Source organism: Narcine bancroftii, chromosome 1 (assembly GCF_036971445.1).
Source record: "Narcine bancroftii isolate sNarBan1 chromosome 1, sNarBan1.hap1, whole genome shotgun sequence".
Classification (NCBI taxonomy): Eukaryota; Metazoa; Chordata; class Chondrichthyes; order Torpediniformes; family Narcinidae; genus Narcine; species Narcine bancroftii.
The window spans coordinates 482,332,713-482,353,845 of NC_091469.1; the positions used below are offsets into that span (position 1 = coordinate 482,332,713).

At 36.1% G+C, this 21,133-nt stretch overlaps 1 protein-coding gene across 2 annotated transcripts in view; it reads left to right on the forward strand.

The window, feature by feature from the left end:
• ccdc13 (coiled-coil domain containing 13) overlaps positions 1-21,133 on the forward strand; it is a 108,805-nt gene that overhangs the window by 32,696 nt on the left and 54,976 nt on the right. For both annotated transcript variants that reach the window (XM_069914904.1, XM_069914905.1), the window contains exons 3-5: positions 13,928-14,070; positions 15,589-15,687; positions 17,490-17,606. In XM_069914904.1, the coding sequence (XP_069771005.1) occupies positions 13,928-14,070; positions 15,589-15,687; positions 17,490-17,606 (359 nt within the window). The remainder of the gene's footprint in view (positions 1-13,927; positions 14,071-15,588; positions 15,688-17,489; positions 17,607-21,133) is intronic.

Consider the following 21,133-nt stretch of genomic DNA (forward strand, 5'->3'; position numbering starts at 1 on the left):
TGTGTTTGCCATCTAAATGGTGATTCTTTCTTAAACTTTGTGAAATCCACATTATTCATTGGCATTGCTTCACTTTTATTTGCGTTGATCTTCTACCCCGATACTTCTCCATATTCCTTCAATTTCCTATGTAATTCTTTTATTGATATTTCTGGTTCTGTTAAGTATACTATAACGTCATCTGCAAATAGACTGATTTTATATTCCTTGTCTTTTATTTTTATCCCTCTTATTTTATTTTCTGTTCTTATCAGTTCTGCTAGTGGTTCTATAGCTAACGCGAACAATGAGGGAGATAATGGACATCCCTGCCTTGTTGATCTGCTTAAGTTAAATTGTTTTGATATATATCCATTTACTGTCACTTTCGCCAATGGCCCCTTATATAATGCTTTAATCCAATTAATATATTTCTATGGTAGGCTGAATTTTTGTAGTACTTTGAATAAATAATTCCATTCTACTCTGTCAAAGGCCTTCTCTGTGTCTAAAGCAACCGCTACTGTTGGAGTTTTATTTCCTTCTACTGCATGAATTAAGTTAATAAATTTACAGATATTGTCCGTTGTTCGTCTTTTTTTAATAAATCCAGTTTGGTCTAGATTTACTATTTTTGATACATAGTTAGCCAATCTGTTTGCTAATAGTCTAGCTATTATTTTGTAACCTGTGTTAAGTAGAGATATTGGTCTATATGACGCTGGTGCTAGTGGATCTTTCCCTGTCTTTGGTATTACTGTAATTATTGCTGTTTTGCATGAATCTGGTATGTTTTGTGTTTTATCAATCTGGTTGATTACTTCCAGGAGGGGAGGAATTAATAAATCTTTAAATGTTTTATAGAATTCTATTGGGAATCCATCCTCTCCTGGTGTTTTATTGTTCAGAAGTTTTTTTTTAAATTTTTTATTTTTCACACTATAAACCACATTGATCAAGACACATACATTTTCCCTCTTGAACATATACAATGTCGTTTTCTCCCCGCCTCCATCCTCCCCTCCCTCCCTCCCTACCACCCCTCCCATTTATTTAAAGTTCAGAAAATAGGATACATTAAACCCGTCAAACAATGTTGTCACTCAATAAAAACAAACAAGAAATTCCACTGAGTCAGTTCTTTTCATTCTCTTCTCCTTCTGTCATTTTAGGTGGTAGATGTCCCCGGTAGGTTTTCTCTATTATGTTTCATGTATGGCTCCCATATTTGTTCGAATATTGTGATGTTATTTCTTAAATTATATGTTATTTTTTCTAATGGAATACATTTATTCATTTCTATATACCATTGTTGTATTCTCAAGTTATCTTCTAATTTCCAGGCTGACATAATACATTTTTTTGCTACAGCTAGGGCTATCATAATGAATCTTTTTTGTGCACCATCCAAATCAAGTCCAAATTCTTTGTTTTTTATGTTACTTAGGAGGAAGATCTCTGGGTTTTTTGGTATATTGCTTTTTGTGATTTTATTTAATATCTGGTTTAGATCTTCCAAAAATTTTTTCACTTTCTCACATGTCCATATTGCATGAATTGTTGTTCCCATTTCCTTTTTACAGCAAAATCATCTGTCAGATACTGTTGGGTCCCATTTATTTAACTTTTGAGGTGTAAAATATAGCCTGTGTATCCAGTTATATTGTATCATACGTAACCTCGTATTTATTGTATTTCTCATAGTTCCTGAGCATAACTTCTCCCAAGTTTCCTTCTTTATCTATATGTTTAGATCTTGTTTCCATTTTTGTTTAGTTTTACTATTTGTTTCCTCATTCTCCTTTTCTTGTAGTTTAATATACATGTTTGTTACAAATTTTTTGATTATCATTGTGTCTGTAATCACATATTCAAAATTACTTCCCTCTGGTAACCTCAAACTGCTTCCCAATTTATCCTTCAAGTAGGATTTCAGTTGGTAGTATGCCAACACTGTATCGTGAGTTATATTATATTTATCCTTCATTTGTTCAAAGGATAATAATTTATTTCCCAAAAAGCAATTTTCTATTCTTTTGATCTCTTTTTTCTCCCATTCTCTAAAGGAAAGGTTATCTATTGTAAAAGGGATTAGCTGATTTTGCGTCAGTATTAGTTTTGGTAGTTGGTAATTTGTTTTATTCCTTTCTACATGAATCTTCTTCCAAATATTGAGCAGATGATGTAATACTGGAGAATTCCTACGTTGTACCAATTTTTCATCCCATTTATATAATATATATTCAAGTATCTTCTTCCCTATTTTATCTAGTTCTAATCTAGTCCAATCTGGCTTTTCCCTTGTTTGATAAAAATCTGATAGGTATCTTAATTGTGCGGCTCTATAATAATTTTTAAAGTTTGGCAGTTGTAAGCCTCCTTGTTTATACCATTCTGTTAATTTATCTAGTGCTATCCTCGATTTCCCCCTTTCCATAAAAATTTCCTTATTATTTTCTTTAACTCCTTGAAGAATTTCTCTGTCAAGTGTATTGGCAATGCCTGAAATAGGTATTGTATCCTTGAGAAAATGTTCATTTTAATACAGTTTATCCTTCCTATTAGTGTTAGTGGTAAGTCTTTCCAATGTTCTAAGTTGTCCTGTAATTTTTTCATTAGTGGATAATAATTGAGTTTATATAGATGGCCGAGGTTTTTATTTATTTGTATACCTAGGTATCGCATTGCTTGCATTTGCCATCTGAATGGTGATTCTTTCTTAAATTTTGAGAAATCCACATTATTCATTGGCATTGCTTCACTTTTATTTGCGTTAATCTTGTATCCCGACACTTCTCCATATTCCTTCAATTTCTTATGTAATTCTTTTATTGATATTTCTGGTTCTGTTAAGTCTACTATAACGTCATCTGCAAATAAACTGATTTTATATTCCTTGTCTTTTATTTTTATCCCTTTTATTTTATTTTCTGTTCTTATCAGTTCTGCTAGTGGTTCTATGGCTAACACAAACAATAAGGACGATAGTGGGCATCCCTGCCTTGTTGATCTGCTTAAGTTAAATTGTTTTGATATATATCCATTTACTGTCACTTTCGCCAATGGCCCCTTATATAATCCAATTAATATATTTGTCTGGTAAGCTGAATTTTTGTAGTACTTTGAATAAATAATTCCATTCTACTCTGTCAAAGGACTTCTCTGCGTCTAAAGCAACCGCTACTGTTGGAGCTTTATTTCCTTCTACTGCATGAATTAAGTTAATAAATTTACAAATATTGTCTGTTGTTCGTCTTTTTTTAATAAATCCAGTTTGGTCTAGATTTACTATTTTTGGTACATAGTCGGCTAATCTGTTTGCTAATAGTTTAGCTATTATCTTATAATCTGTGTTAAGTAAAGATATTGGTCTATATGACGCTGGTGCGAGTGGATCTTTCCCTTGCTTTAGTATCACTGTAATTATTGCTGTTTTACATGAATCTGGTAAGCTTTGTGTTTTATCAATCTGGTTGATTACTTCCAGGAGGGGAGGAATTAATAAATCTTTAAATGTTTTATAGTATTCTATTGGGAATCCATCCTCTCCTGGTGTTGTATTATTCTGTAGTTTTTTTTTATTATCTCTTGTATTTCTACTGTTTCAAATGCTTCTGTTAATTTATTTTGCTCCTCTGTTTGTAATTTCGGTAGTTCAATTCATCTATTTTGTCTTCTTTCCCTTCGTTTTCAGTTTGATATAGTTGCTCGTAGAATTCCCTGACGTTTTCATTGATCTCCGTTGGATTATATGTCATTTGTTTGTCCTTTTTCCTTGATGCCAATACCATTCTTTTAGTTTGTTCTGTCTTAAGCTGCCACGCTAGAATTTTGTGCGTTTTTTATCCTAGTTCATAATATTTCTGTTTTGTCTTCATTATGTTCTTCTCCACCTTATATGTTTGTAGTGTTTCATATTTTATTTTTTTATCTGCCAATTCTCTTCTTTTAGTTGTATCTTCCTTTATTGCTAATTCTTTTTCTATATTTGTTATTTCCCTTTCCAACTGTTCTGTTTCCCGATTGTAGTCTTTCTTCATCTTAGTTACATAACTTATTATTTGCCCTCTGATGAACGCTTTCATTGCGTCCCATAGTATAAACTTATCTTTCACTGATTCCGTATTTATTTCAAAGTACATTTTAATTTATCGTTCAATGAATTCTCTAAAATCCTGTCTTTTAATTAGCATGGAGTTTAATCTCCATCTATACATTCTTGGTGGGATATCCTCTAGCTCTATTGCCAATAACAGGGGTGAGTGGTCCGATAATAGTCTAGCTTTATATTCTGTTTTCCTAACTCTCCCTTGAATGTGGGCTGATAACAGGAATAGGTCTATCCTTGAGTATGTTTTGTGTCTACCCGAATAATATGAATATTCCTTTTCCTTTGGGTGTTGTTTCCTCCATATATCCAAAAGTTGCATTTCTTGTATCGATTTAATTATAAATTTGGTTACTTTGTTCTTTTTGTTGGTTTTTTTTCCAGTTTTATCCATGTTTGAGTCCAAATTAAGGTTAAAATCCCCTCCTATTAGTATGTTTCCTTGTGTTTCTGCTATCTTCAAAAAGATATCTTGCATAAATTTTTGATGTTCTTCATTAGGCGAGTATACATTGAGTAAATTCCAAACTTCTGAATATATCTGACATTATATCATTACATATCTCCCTGCTGGATCTATTATTTCCTCTTCTATTTTGATTGGTACATTTTTATTGATTAATATAGCTACTCCTCTGGCTTTTGAATTATATGATGCTGCTGTTACATGTCCTATCCAATCTCTCTTTAATTTCTTGTGTTCCACTTCAGTTAGATGTGTTTCTTGTACGAATGCTATATCAATTTTTTCTTTTTTCAGTAAATTTAACAGTTTCTTCCTTTTGATTTGGTTATGTATTCCATTAATATTTATAGTCATATAGTTCAACGTAGTCATTTCATACTTTGTTTATCTTTCCTTTCCGTTTCATCATCACCACTTTCCCTTCTTATCCATTTCTGCTTTCTTTTTTTGAACACATTATAAGACAACATTTCTAAAACATAAAATATTTCCACTATTCTCATATCTAAAATTCCTTTAACCCGAATAGTCCCTTCCTTTCTGAGTTGCCCTTTGTCCCTTGTCGGGCAACCACATCTCCCCTCTCCATTTGGATTTGCGAATCTGCTCGCAAGTGTCAACTGATATCGCAATCTTCCCCACCCAGCCCCCCCCCAGAAAAGATTTTAATCTTCATATATAACAAAGGTCACTCATTTAATTCCCTCCTTACTTCCTTTCTTCCCTTTCTTTCCCTTCTTAGTTCTTATGTATACTCTATTTTATATATGTATATATATATATATATATATATATATATAAATAACAAGTAAAAATATTAATTTTAAAAAATTATGAAATCTAAAATATCACACATAAAACATATTTAAATCAGACTTAATTGCAAGTACTTAACAAATGGAGTCCACTTCAACTTATAAAAAGACATCTTATCTTGAATTGAAAAAGATATCTTTTCCATAATTAAACTTCATCTCTAAATACCACCTATCTAAGGTTAGTATATTTCTATCTTTCCAAGTAAGCACTATACATTTCTTAGCCACTGCTAAAGCTAAATAGATAAAAGAAATCTGATAATCATTTAAGCCTAAATCGATTAATGATTGCATATTCCCTAATAAAAATATATCAGGATCTAATACAATATAGATATTATATAAAATGAATCTATATTAAATATAGATTGAATACCTTTCCAAAACTGTTGCAATCGATCACAAAACCAAACTGTATGTAAAAAAGTATTAGCCATCTGATCACAACAAAAATAACAATCTACCTTACTAAGACCAAACTTTTTTAATTTCTCTGGTGTTAAATATAATTGATGTATAAATTTATAATTAATCATCGCTAATCTAGCATTAATCAATTTCCGAATACTATTCTGATAAATTTCCATCCAAGCTTCTTCAGCTATTTTCGAACCTAAATCTTTTTCCCATTTCAACTTATCTTTATCCCAATCTGTCTTAATTTCATTTTCTTGTAAAATACAATACAAATCAGATATATACCCCTTTTTTGGTATAGAAAGTATATATTTCTCAAAACTAGTTTCAAGCAATAAAATCATATGTCGGCCACATACCTGTTTTACAAATGATCTTAACTGATAATATACAAATACAGAATTTCCACCAATACCAAATTTCCTTTGTAATTCCTCAAAAGAACAAAAACATCCTTCAAAAAAACAATCTGATAAATTTTTTATTCCTTTCCTTTCCCATTGTTTAAAAGTAATATTGGAGACTGTAAAAGGAACAAGTTGATTATTATATAATGGCAATCGCCCAGACCATTTATTTTTAAGCCCCAATTTATTAAGTTAATTGTCCATAAATTCAATAAATGTTTTAATATTGGTACATCATAAGTTCGTAATAAATTTTTATTCCATCGAAACAAAAACTCATGTGGAAATTTTTCTGAAATAACTGCCATTTCTATCTTTGCCCAACTAGGTGGGTCCTCTGTATTCATTAATGCACTAAGAAATTTAAATTGAGCTGCCTCATAATAATATTGAAAATTCGGTAATTCGAAAATCCCACATCAACTTTCTCATTGCTACCCTCAGAAATTTTCCCTTCCATATAAAATCTCTAACTGCTTTATATAAATCCTTAAAAAAACTTTTTTTTTAAAAATAAGGAATTGATTGAAACAAATACTGTATCCGAGGAAAAATATTCATTTTTATAGTGTTAATCCTCCCCAATAAACCTAAGGTAAATCCTTCCACCTAATCAAATCTAACTTAATCTTTTTTATTAAAGGAAGATAAGTAATTGAATATAAATCTTGATATTCTGTATTAACATTAATTCCTAAATATTTAATTTGTTTAGTCCATTTCAAATTTATAATATTTTTATATATTGAATAATCATCTTTACAAATTGACAAAATTTCACTTTTAGCCCAGTTTACCTTATAACCAGATAATTGACCATAATTTTCTAAAGATTCTTGAATTGCTGGTAAAGAAATATCAGGATCCACCAAATATAATAAAGCATCATCAGCAAATAAATTAATCTTCTATTCCTCATTCAAAACTCTCATACCCTTAACATTTTCATTTTGACAAATTAATTGTGCCAAAGGTTCAATAACTATAGTGAATAAAGCAGGTGACAATGGACATCCTTGCCTAGTAGACCTTGTTAAATCAAAGGATTCTGAAATCTGCCCATTGGTAGCAACTCTAGCCTTCAGACTATTATATAAAGCCTTTATCAATCCAATAAACGAGGAACCAAAACAAAATTTTACAAGTACTTTAAATAAAAACTTCCACTCCACTCTATCAAAAGCCTTTTCTGCATCCAATAAAACCACTATTGGATAATTCATTTGAGATTTAGATTTGTTTATCAAAGTTATTAAATGCAAAATATTATCAGACACATATCTATTTTTATAAATCCTGTTTGGTCTTTATGTATTATTTTAGGTAAATATTGAGCTAATCTATTAGCCATAACTTTAGCTACAATTTTATAATCCACATTTAACAACGATATTGGTCGATAAGAAGAAACCTGTAAAGGATCTTTAACTTTTTTTGGTATAACTGTAATTATAGCATTAGAACAAGATTCAGGAAATTGAAAAGTTTTATAAATTTGCTGTATTACATCCTTATAAATAGAAGATATATCAACATAAAAAGTTTTATAAAACTCTATAGAAAACCAATCTTCACCAGGTGCCTTTCTATTTGGCATATCTCTTATTGCCATTTCAATTTCATTTTCTGTAAAAGATTTATCCAACTCTTGTCTATCTTCTTGATTCAATTGTGGCAATTTAATATTTTTCAAAAAATAATCTATTGCATCTTCAGCTACATCTTTACATTCTGAAGTATATAATTTTTTATAAAAATTACAAATTCCTCATTAATTTATTTTTGTCTAAAAGTAATACCCGATTTCTTTCTAATTGCTGGTATAATCCTAGATAATTGTTCATTTTTCAACTGCTATGAAAGAACCTTATGAGCTTTCTCACCCCATTCATAAAACTTATGTTTAGTTCGATTCATTAAACATTCAAACCGATATGTTTGTAATTCATTATATTTAAATTTTAAATTAGTTAACTGATTCTTTTGCATTTCAGTAGGATTTTTTTGAAATTCTTTTTCAGTAACAGTTATCTTTTTCTCTAAATCTTCAATCTCTCTAATTCTCTCTTTCTTTACTTTAGAAGCATAACTAATAATTTGACCTCGTAAAAAAGCTTTCATTGCATCCCATAAAACAAAATGACTAGAAACAGAATTAATATTATTACTAATAAAAACCTCAATTTGTTTTTTTTAAATAACTAATAAATTCTGGTTTTTGTAATAGCATAGTATTAAATTTCCATCTTGGGGTTCTCTGAACATCTTGCGAACTCTGATATTCTAATAATAGTAATGAATGATCTGAAACCAACCTTGCCTTATAATCCACAGATATAACTCTATCTTCCAAATGCGTTGAAATTAAAAAATAATCAATTCTTGAAAAAGAATTATGGCGTGAAGAATAAAAAGAAAAATCTTTCTCTGTAGGATTAAATCTTCTCCAAATATCAACTAAATTCAAATCTGTCATCATATTAATCACTTGCACTGCCATTTTAGATTTCTTAATTACTCTTGGATACTTGTCCAATAAAGGCTCCAACACCACATTCAAATCTCCCCCAGTCATCACATTAGAGTTCGATTGTCCAAGTAATAAAGACATATCCACAACAAAAGCTGTATCCTCAACATTTGGAGCATAAACATCAAGCAAAGTCCAAACCTCGTTAAAGATTGTACAATTCAATTTTAATAATCTTCCACCATTTTTCTCTTCATTCTGCAACTGAAATGGTAGATTCTTGTGCACCAAAATTGCCACTCCTTTTGCCTTTGAATGAAATGAAGAATAAAAAACTTGTCCAACCCATTCACATTTAAGTTTCAAATGTTCCTTATCCGTTAAATGAGTTTCCTGCAAAAAGGCCACATCAACTTTTAGTTTTTTTAAGTAAGCAAGTACTTTCTTACGCTTGATAGGATTATTTAAACCCTGAACATTAAGAGAAGCAAACTTTAATTTAGACATTTCTTACAACAGAACAAGAAAAAAAGAGAAAAAAAACAAGAAAAAAAGAGAAAAGGAAAAAAAACCCTCCCCTTATCCCCTCTTAAAACTACAACAAAAAATTTTTTAAAAAGAAAATATTTAAAAAAAAATAATAAAAAGAAACTTCACTCCTTAATCCAAATATTAATTATAAAAACAGGTAAGAGGTTACGACTACCTCCTCCTGTCTAAACCGCACAATGCGGTAACTCCCACAAAATATTGGGTGTGAGATAACTCACACGTAGCTGATGACTTCTGGAAAATAATGCCCACCCAGTTCCCTCTCCTAACTCCCATTTCACATAAAACTATCATCATTATCTAAATCTTCTCGAGAAAGAAGAAAAATTTTTTTTTAAATTTAATTAGCTTTGTCACTTCGACCACCATTGCTTCCATTTCTTCTTGAAATTCGATTCCCATCTTGCGTCTCCACTCTCTTCGGAGACCGTGGAGCACTACGTCATTCCTGGAATTGTGTAATTGGTAACGATTGAACAAAGTCCATAGCTTCTTTAGGATTGTCAAAAAATTTTGGTTGATATCCATCCTGAAAAATCTTCATAACACTTCTTTCACAGGATTAAATTCACGTCGTTGAGACATAATTTCCTGACTCTAATCCGGATAAAAAAAAAACACGATTGTTCTGGACCATCAAAGGAGATCTGTTTTGTTGAGCATTTCTAATAGCCACACGCAAAATTGTCTCTCTATCATAATAGTTTAGACAACGGACCAGAACAGGTCTTGGGTTCTGTCCTGAAAAAGGTTTTCTTCTCAAAGCTCGATGAGCACGTTCCAGTATTAAACCATCCGCAAACTTATCTTGTCCTAAAACTTGAGGGATTCAATCAGTAAAGAATTTTCTTGGATCTGGTCCTTCTATATCTTCTGGCAAACCAATAATTTTTATGTTGTTTTGTCTAGACTGATTCTTCAAATAATCAACCTTTTTCGCTAAATTTTTATTCTGAATTTGTAAAGTTTCAATTGTTTTATTTACATCTTGTATTTGGTCTTGTACCTCAACTATACCTTGGTCACAAACATTAAGTCTTTCATTTGTTTCAAGCTTAAAAGCTCCATAATCAACCATCTGTTGAGTATTAATATCCACCAAGGTATTAAACTTGGTGTTGACTAGAACCAAAGATTTACCTAACTCTTTAATTGAAGAAGATAACTTAAATTCAAGATTATTAATAAGCATATCAATTGGAATAGATTCAGGCAAAATAGGATCCTGCTGTTTCTGAGTCAATGGATCTTCTATTCCTTCCCTTAGTTTAACTGCTTTTCTTGCAGTATGACTCCGTGTAGAAACCCCTGCCACAACCTCCTCAGCAATATCAGAAGACTGGTTTTCAGGGTTATCCTTAACCCATATTACATCAAGAGCCTTCATTACATCGGGATCAGTTAAAGTCTTCATAACTGGTGGTGCATTTCGCAGCGCCACTGCTACATCAATCGGTGAACATCTCTTTAAAGTCGGGTCGTCAGCTGGCGGCATCCCAGCTGTTTCAGCTGTCAAGAGTTCAGTGACAGCGCTTATAGCGGGTGTTGATTGAAATACACGTGCCTGGCTAGCCCTTTGTTCCAAAGGCTGCCGGGCGCCATCTTTAAAGAGCCCTACCGATACCGTGCGGAGCTCCTTTGCCGAATCCTGTACTTCTCCTCTTGGATCCATTTCATGCTGAGTCCTGGCTTCTTGTAAACAGGTAGGCTCAGATAACTTCGGGAAATATAATTTCTTAGCGATCTGTTTCCGTTTTCTTTTACTTTTTTTCAGCAATTGTACCATTAGAAGCTAGTTTAACACTTCTAACTACTTATAAACTTTTTTAAAAGTTTCAACGGGCACTTATAGACAAAACAATAACAAAGAGTCAGGAGAGGACTGGAAGGCACGTCTGTTCCTTACGCCATCTTGCCACGCCCCCCCATCTCTTCATCTTCTCTCTGTCTGTTTTGTAGTTGTTCTGCAAATTTTCGTGCTTTTTCCGGATCTGTGAATAGTTTGCCTTGCTGCCCCGGGATAACTATTTTAAGTACCGCTGGGTATTTTAACATGAATTTATAACCTTTTTTCCATAGGGTCGTTTTTGCTGCATTGAACTCCTTCCTCTTCTTCAAGAGTTCAAAACTTGTATCTGGATAGAAAAAAAATTTTGACCCTTGTATTCCAGTGGTTTTTTGTCTTCTCTTATTTTTTTTCATTGCCTTCTCCAATATATTTTCTCTTGTTGTATATCTTAGGAATTTTACTAGAATGGATCTTGGTTTTTGTTGTGGTTGTGGTTTAGGGGCTAATGTTCTGTGTGCCCTTTCTATTTCCATTTCTTCCTGTAATTCTGGTCTTCCTAGGACCCTGGGGATCCATTCTTTTATAAATTCTCTCATATTCTTGCCTTCTTCATCTTCCTTAAGGCCCCTATCTTTATATTGTTTCTTCTATTATAATTTTCCATTATATCTATCTTCTGAGCTAACAGCTCCTGTGTTTCTTTAACTTTTTTATCAGATTCTTCCAATTTCTTTTTTAAGTCATATACCTCCATTTCTATGGCTGTTTCTCATTCTTCCACCTTGTCTACTCTTTTTCCTATATCTGTCATGATCATCTTTAATCTATTCACTTTTTCTTCTGTACTTTTTCTTCTTCTTTTTATTTCACTAAATTCTTGTGACTGCCATTCTTTTACTGTTTCCATATATTCTTTTAAAAATATATATATCCATGTACTTGCCCTTCCCTTCATCTTCCATTTCTCTGTGTTCTTCCTCCTCTTCTTCTGAGTCCACTCCAGGATCTGTGTCCTTTACCTCTGTCTCTTCTGGTTTTCTTGTTGGGTTGTTTGTTTTATTTTGTTGGGTATTTTTGGTCTTCTTATTTTTATTAGAAGTGTCTTGATGCTGATCTTCTTCCTCTGGGTTGGTCATCTGTTGTTTCTTTGATTTCCTACTTTTATTCTCTTCCTTCTTGTTCTCGTTATTTTCTGTTTTCCTGTTGAGAGTCTTACTGTTGTGTTGTACTTGTGTCTGTTTCAGCTGTGGAGATTTACTCCTCAGCTGGTCCCCCCTCCCGTTGGTGTTGTTTTTGTCTTGTGCATCGCGCATGTGCGGTTGCGCACTTTTGTTTGGCTCCGTGAGCCATTTTTGTAGTCCTGAGTTCGGGGTTTCCACTGACCTCAGGGAGCGAGCTTCTCTCTCCAAGGCGGGCCTCCTCATACCGGTAAGGCCTTCACCTTCCCTTCTTCTTTTATTCCCGTTGTTTTTGGTTTTTCTTTCTTTGCTGCCATTTTCTCCACACTTTCACTTTCAATTTGTTATGGTTTCTGTATTAGTGACTTTGTTTTTTCTCTACCTTTTTTTAACTTTTCTGGAGAGGGCTGGAGTTCCCCTACCGGCCACTACTCCATCACGTGACTCCTCCCTTTCTGGCTTTGATTTATGTAATTTTTGCATTGTGTGGTATAACTGATGCAGGAAATTGTACTGCACCAACATGTATCTGTCTCATAAATATACTGAAAGCTGTAGGGGAGCAAAATGTACATTAAGGGAGAATTAGCAAATATGATGCCTTTGAACAGGTATAGGGAAATTATTGGAGAAGATTCTTAGGCAAGGATTTAGTCACCTTTGGAAAAGTATGACTATACAGGGGAGGTTGTGTCGACAAATTTAATTGAATTTTTAAGGAGGTAATGAGGGTGAGGCAGTGGGTGGTACTTACATACCTACATAGACTTTTGTAAAGCATTTGACATGGTACTTCATGGTTGGGTGATCCAGAAGCTTGGTCAGAGAGGACAGAGGGTAGTGGTGAAGGGATATTCTTTGACTGGAAGTCTGTGACCAGTGGTGTTCAGCAAAGATCAGTGCTGGGATCTTCATTGTTTGTGAAATATAATAAATCATTTGGATGAACATGTAGGTAGTCTGATTAGTAAGTTTGCTGACAACATGAAAATTGGCAGAGTTGTGGACAGTGAGAAAAGTTGTTAAGAATCATACATCTAGGTATAGATAATTTGGAAATTTGGTTGGAGAAATGAGTGTTTAATTTAAATAAATATGAGGTGAAATGCAAGAGGAAAGTATACAGTAAACAACAGGACCTTTCGGAGCATTGATGTAGAAAAGTATCTTGGGGATAAATCCTTAATGCTTTGAAAGTGGCAACACTAGCTAGGGTGGTAAAGAAGGCGTAAAGCCTGTTGGCCTTTATCAGTTGGGGATTGAGTCAAAAAGTCTGGAAGTTATGTTGGAGCTGTCCAAAACTTTGTTTAGGCAACACTTCCTTTGGAGGAGTTGCAGGAGAGGTTCACCAGGATATTTCCTGGTTTAGACAGAACTAATTATTTGCAGAGATTGGAAAAACGTGGATCACTTTCTCTGAGGAGGCGTGGGGGGAAAGCCTCTCATACAACTATGAGAGGCATTATTAGTAAGGTTAATAATCAGATTCTTTTTGCCAAGATTGAAATATCAAATACCAAAGGTTAAGGTGAGAGGGGGGAAGTTTACAGGAAATGTGCATAGCAAGTTTATTTTTCTGTGAGGACCCCTTCCACCCTTCCCACAGTATCTTTCATCTGCTCCTGTTGGGAAAGAGATACAGGAGTATCAGAGCCAGAACCAACAGGTTGAGAAATGGGCAGTGAGTCTGCTGAATGACAGCTTCTTTAACGTATCATGTCTTTCATCTGTGTTACATTGCAGGGACTGCTTGCATATCAAGTGATGTAGCTGCAACAAAAATTGTTGAGCTGTCAAAGAGGAACCGTGAGCTGACGGCAGAGAATGAGAGTCATAAATCAAAGATCAAACAACTGAGCAACAAACTACAAGAGCTGAAAAAGGAGGTGCATATTGCAGTCCAGTAGTAGTAGTGCAATGACAGATTTACCACAGCTTACAAACAAATAAAGAATACACTTATTCATTTCTTTCAGCACGTCATGAAGTCGACTTTCTTTTTTTTAATCCACTAGACACCACATTGTATTCTTTAACTCCCCAAACACCACCCAGCTAAACTCCTCTGACCTTCTAATTGTCTCACTGCCACATGGGTGATCCTGATGCTCTCACTCCTCCTCTTGTACCTGAGATTCATTGCCCACATACCTACGCTTAACGCACCCGCGCATGTGCACTATTGTCCCCTGCGCGCATCATCAGTAGCGTTCAGCACTACTCCCAATGAAGGTAAGTACACGACCACAATAGTAGATGTATAGGGTGCAATTGGAGTTTTTAAATGTTACAACAAGTGTGACCCTCTGGTATCAATCTATTGAGTGAAAAAGAATGTTATTATTTTTCTTACACGCATGTGCCTGTCAGGCACCCACTACTCCCTATGTGGAAAAAAAACTAACATCATCCCGAAACTTTCCTCTACTCACCTTAAACAGATGTCCACTGGTATTGGCTATTGCTGCCCTGAGGAAAAAGTGCTGGGTATCCACAATATCTATGCCTCTCAAAATCTTATACACCTGTATTAAATCCATTCCAGTTATATTGTAGAAATGTATAGTAGTATTATATCATTGTCCCTGAAGACCAGCAATTGCTGGAAAGTGATAGCCTGATGCTGCTTGCCTGGACATCGGTGATGAAGGTAAAAACACAAGGAAATGCTGGAGGAACTCAACCGGTCTTGCAGCGGCCAAAGGAGATAAAGATATATTACAGATATTTCAGGCCTGAGCTCTTCAAAGAAAAGGAAAGCTCAGAATAAAGACAGTGCTGGCTGGTGGAGCAGTCCAGATCAACACACAATGTGTTAAATTGGCTGTGATAAGAAGAGAGGTGAAAATGATTTTGGCTCTGTGAAAGGAGACAGAGGGAAAAGGGGGAGAGACAGAGCTGGGTAAAGTCAATGTGGGGGGGGGGGTTTAACATGTTAATGCCATCTGGTTGGAGGGTGCCCGACGGAAGATGAGGTGTCATTCTTCCAATTTGTGGTCTCAGTCTGGCAGTGTATGAGACCATGGAAGACATGTTAGCAAGGGCCTGGGATGGGGAATTGAAATGGGTGGCTACTAGGAGATCCACACTATTGTGGCAGACAGAGCTGAGGTGATGAAGGGTCTGTATTGTTTTCTGGTACCCGACTACCTATAGAGAGTTAAAGGAAAACAGGCCAAGTCATCAGAGGTCAGTCTTTTCAAAAACATTTCTGGTATTACCATCCTGTCAAGTGCTAGAGAGAAAAATAATCTGGTGTTGGGATGGAAGTCATCTGCTATTTGAAGGCAGCCAACAGGTGAATGAATACATGATATGAGCAAGTCATGGAGCATTGTGGCCTGCTGTTTAGTTTAATGACTTCGTCATTCTGATACTTTCATAGTAATGTTTGTTTTTTGTAGCTTCAAGGTACTCTAACAGACAGCCAAACACTCCCTGTTGGTGAAGGGTCTGGACAAAGCAACAAGAAGTTGTCTCCCAGGATACAGAATGATTTACTGGTCAGTGGAAAAATGCAGAGACTCTTTAATCCCCTTCCTTTTGTTCCTATGACTATTTCCCTTATCTGTGCCACTCATGATTTTATATACCTCTATCAGGTCAACCTCCTATGCTCCAGGGGGAAAAAAAAGTGCTTTGAGTCTAACCTTAAAGCCCTCCAGTCCTGGTAGCACCCTCATAATTATTTTTGCACCCTTTCCATCCATTTCCTTCCTTGTCAGCATCCTGTTCTAAAGTCATTAGAAATGTTTGAGAACACAATTAGTATTGGGTTAGCATGTCAGTCAGGGTAATCCTTTTACACATCAGCAATGCGGGATTGAATTCGGTGCTGTCTTCAAGGAGTTTGTAGATTCTCCCTGTGTCTGTGTGGGCTTCCTCCGGGAGCAGTTCTGAAGTAAAAATGGGTGATAGGAACCTCTGGGTGCTCCAGTTTCCTCTCACTCTCCAATACATACGGGGTTGTAGGTAAATTTGGATGTAATTGGGCGGCATGGGTTTAAGTGGCAGGAATCGGTTTCTACCATGCTTTAAATAAAATTTTAAATTTTCCTCACTTCCTCCTCCATGGCTTTTTTTCTAACTTGTACCCAATTATCTTTCTTTTCTCTATATTTGTCCTTCTACTTGGGGCTGAACCTTTTATTTCCATGAATGCTGTTCTATTTGCCTCCATGTGAATTTAATTGACATTTCTCCAACCTATTCGTGTAATTGTGACCGATTTTGACAGTTTTGGCCCTGCAGCCTTGGTTTTCTCTTTTTGTTAAGGTCTCCCAAATACATTTTCTCAGCTATTTAAACATGAGCCAAACTGTAGAAGCAAGTGCTAACTGTGACCCAGGGTGAGTCAGCCAGCACCTGTGGAAAGAGTGAAAGAAGTGGCACTTTATTGATCTAATAAAAAGTCATCATCAGGAAACATTAGCCGATATGGTCTCCCTGCAGAAAACATCTGACCAGCTGCAAATTTGAAACATTTTTGCTTAATTTCAGATTGAGCGCAACTGTTATCTCAGTCGTTAGAGCAATGCTCTTCCAGTGGCAGATTTGAATCCGGAGCTGTCTGTTCTCCCCATGCCCACGTGGGTTTCCTTTGTGTGCTCTGGTTTCCTCCCACCCTTCAAAGATTACAGGGTTAGTAGGTTCATTGGTTCCATGTAATCGGGCAGCACAGGGCTCGTGGGCCACAATGGCCTCTATTACTGTGCTGTACCTCTAAAATATTTTTATTATATTTATTTCTGCAATATTTTGCTTGTGTATATGCACATGTAATAGTCCAATTTTGTGGACAAATTTTTAGGGTCAAATTTAGGGAGTCGACTTGCACTCTAGTCCTTTTGATCACAGTAAATACCCATATCGTTCAAGGTGTCAGGAGCTTGAATGAGCAGGTAGGCAGCCGGGACTGCGTGATAAGTCTATTCAGGGTGTCGGGAACTCAGATGGGTGGGCGGTCGGGGCGTCTGGAGCTCTTAAGGGCGGGCAGCTGGGGCCTAGGGCAAGAGTCTGCGTTCGAGGTGTCAGGAGTTCTGGAGGAAGGCCAGGGTCAAAAATGGGAGGAGGGGGGAGTTTTGGCTTTTCCAAGAAATATATGGAAAATACCAGATTTTTGGGCCAAAAATGGGGGGGGGGGGGTTTGGCTTTTACATGGTATCAACTATTACATGAGGGGAGATATATATTGCATATGTTGTTAAATTAAGAACTACAATTTTTTTAAATATCTAATCAATTGTTGCAATTGCATTTTTTTTCCTGAAATGAATGTTTGTGCTCTGGTTGTTGTTGTTTACAGTCTGAGAGCTTGGATGTGAAATCTCTTCAGGAGAAACTTTCAGCAACTAACCTTCGGCTTGTTGAATCCCGGAATCAAGTACTGAGCGTTAAACAAGAGCTGAAAATGGCCCACAAGGTACTCACCAACTAGTCTAAAGCTAGTAAAATTTAAAAATGATACAACAGCAACAGGCTACAGCTCTGCACCTTCTTCCCACAAACCAGTTATTAGTAGACTCACTGTTGTTTGTGAGTAGGACTTGAGCCGTGGAGAGGTGGAGTGGGGGCTGGGGAGTGGAGTTTCACAACCGGCTGAACATTCGTTAACTTTAATTGAAATAACATTAGGTGGGGTGCGAAGCATGATCCTTTCATTGGTCCTCAACATTGTGGGCTGGAAGTGCCTGTACTAAGTAGTCATGTTCAATGTTTATTTCATTGTCGGGATGGTGAGGATGGAATTGTCCTCGTTTAAAATAAGCGTCATCATATTGGGATGCTTCAATGCAGGGCTGATGGAGGTGCTACTTTGCCAGAGGTGGTAGTTGTTGGTGAGCCTTGCACACTTGTAGGCAGGAATGCAGCTTTCACACAAAAATCAAAAACTGAAAAGGGCTATGTAATGATACGGTTTATTATATGTACTAGCCAGTACAGGCACGGGCTGGCCCACCCTTCTGATGACATCCTCTCCTAGACTCCTCCTTGGACTCCTTCCCTGTGACCCAGGCCATAAAGGTCGAGTCACCTCTTCCTTCCCTATCTTGATCCCGGGCCAGCAAGTCTTGTGTGTAATAAAGCCTATCGTTCCCTTCAGTCTTTGTCTCTGTGATTATTGGGGCAACTGGTAGGGCCCAACAGGCTATTTGCTATTTTATAACCATGTAGCCATTACAGCACAGAAACAGGCCATTTTGGCCCCACTAGTCCGTGCTGAACATCTTCTCCCACCTAGTTCCACTGACCCTCATTTGGCCCATAACCCTCCACACCTCTCCCATCCATATACCTATCCAACCTTTCCTTGAATATTAACATCAATCTTGCTTCGACCACCACTGCTGAAAGTTCATTCCATACCCCCACCACCCTCTGTGTGAAGAAATTCCCCCTCGTTTTCCTTAAAATTTTCCCCTTTTACTCTCAATGCATGCCCTCTTGTTTGAATCTCCCCCACTCTCAGTGGAAAAAGCCTGTTCACATTTGACTCTTTCTGTCCCTCTATAACTTTGAATACCTCTGTCAAATCTTTCTGCGCTCCAGGGAATAAAGTCCCAGCCTGCTCAACCGTTCCCTGAAACCCCGGCAACATTCTCGTAAACCTCTGCACTCTTTCTATACTGTTTATATCTTTCTTGAAATTCGGTGACCAAAACTGCACACAATATTCCAAATTTGGCCTCACCGGTCGGTGCCTTATACAATTTCAACATAACATCCCAACTCCTGCGTTCTATTCTCTGATTTATGAAAGTCAATATACTAAATACCTTCTTCACCACCCTATCCACATGTGATTAAACGTTCAGAGAATTATGTACCATGGCTCCTAAATCCCTTTGTTCCACTGCACTCCTCAATTGTCTACCATTTAACGTGTATTGTGACAGATTATGTTATACTTTATATTGTATAAAGATGTGTTTTAAAGGAGATAAATTGTGGCAGGATTTTTAGTATAGGTCACAAACAAACACTTCAAAACAGATCTCATTTAAATGCCAGAGTTCTGCTCAAGCCAGACAGTCCAGGTTCTGGGTGCCTTTGCAAAAACTTTGAAGAATGACTATAGAGACTTCACAAATAGGTGTTAATTGGACATACTGTGGAGTAATGGTTTATTGTTTTGGATAGCAACAGTTGAACTCAGAAGATTAGGTCTGGTGCTGCAGTCTGAGTGCAGTTTGCTGTTCTCAGAAGGTCATATGGTTTTGCAAGCAGAGAGAGTCAAACATGCTTTTCTCTGTGTGTGAGAGAGAGAGAGTGTGAGAGAGAGAGAGAGAGAATTCAGTTTGACACTTTTACAGTCAGCAGCAACAGATGGGACTGGAACAGGACAAGCTGGCAAGCTTGTGGAAAAACCCCACTTGGAAGATGGGTTGTGAGTTCTTAGTTCAGCCTGGTCAAAGTCCTTTTGGTCCATACAAGAGGAGAGGACTGGCTGAATAATGCCCCTGGTGGGGCAAGTTTCTTCGGCAAGACACTGAAGTGGCTGATTAAAAGGGATCAATTGTGGGTGTCCAACGAGCAACAAATCTCTTGGACAACCAACAAGAACCTTCCTTTGGAGTAACCATTTACCTTTCAAGCACAAAAGCCTGGTGAACTTCATAAATTTTAAATTCTGTGCACAGTATAAGAATTGCCTGATACTGGTGAACTTGGAGGAGTGAGAAGTGAGATTGGACTATGAATTAAATAACTTTTCTGAGCTTATACACATATTACATACATGTGCGCTTAGAATTAGAAGGGGGTTAAGTTAGGTTAAGTTAATAGTAATAAGTTAAAGTCTGATCCTGTTTTCATGTTTAAAGATAATTAAAAGTAACTTAAGTTTAAGAAACCATTTGTCTTGGTGAATTTCTGTTGCTCCTGGATATTGGGGTCCTCTGGGCTCATAACAATGTGTATGTCCTATTTTGATTAGTCCTACCAAAATGTAGCACCTCACATTTATCAGTATTAAACTATCTTTCAGCCCACTCTTCTATCTGTCCTGTATTACCCTGTAAGCTTTAATAATCTTCCTTGCTGTCCACAACACCGCCAACCTTTGTATCATCTGCAAATTTACTAATCCAATTTTCCACCCTATCATCTAAATTGTTAATATACATGACAAACAGCAGTGGACCCAGCACCGATCACTGAGGCACTCCACTCGTCACCAGCCTCCAATTTGACAAACAATTTTTCACCACTACTCACTGGCATCTCCCATCCAACCATTGCTGAATCCATTTAACTTCATCATTAATACCTAATGCTTCTACCTTCCTTACTAACCTCTTATGGGGAACCTTATCAAAAGCCTTACTAAAGTTCAAATGGACAATATCCATCGCCTTCCCCATCCGCCTTTTTAGTAACCTCCTCGAAAAACTCTATAAGATTTGTTAAACATGGTCCACGTACAAAACCATGCTGACTAGTCCAAATCAATCCCTGCCTTTCCAAATAGTTGTATATCCCATCTCTAAGAACACTTTCCATTCATTTACCCACCATCGACATCAGACTTACAGGCCTATAATTACCAGGTCTACTTTTGGATTCTTTTTTGAACAGCGGAACAACATGAGCCATCCTCCAGTCCTCCGGCACTTCCTCCGTGGCCAGTGACATTTTAAATATTTCTGTCCTCCAGTCCTCCGGCACTTCCTCCGTGGCCAGTGACATTTTAAATATTTCTGTCAACGCCCCACTATTTGTTCACTAACCTCCCCTCAGGGTCCTAGGGAACATTTTGTCATGATCTGGAGATTTATCCAGATAAATCAAGTACTGATTTATCTTGATCTTTTTCAACACTACCTCCTCATTAATCCTTATATTGTCTATAAGCTCCCTACCATATTTTTTTACTTCATCTGGCTCAATATTCTTTTCTTTAATGAATCCTGAAAAAAAAATTGTTTTAAAACATTGTTTAAAATTTCT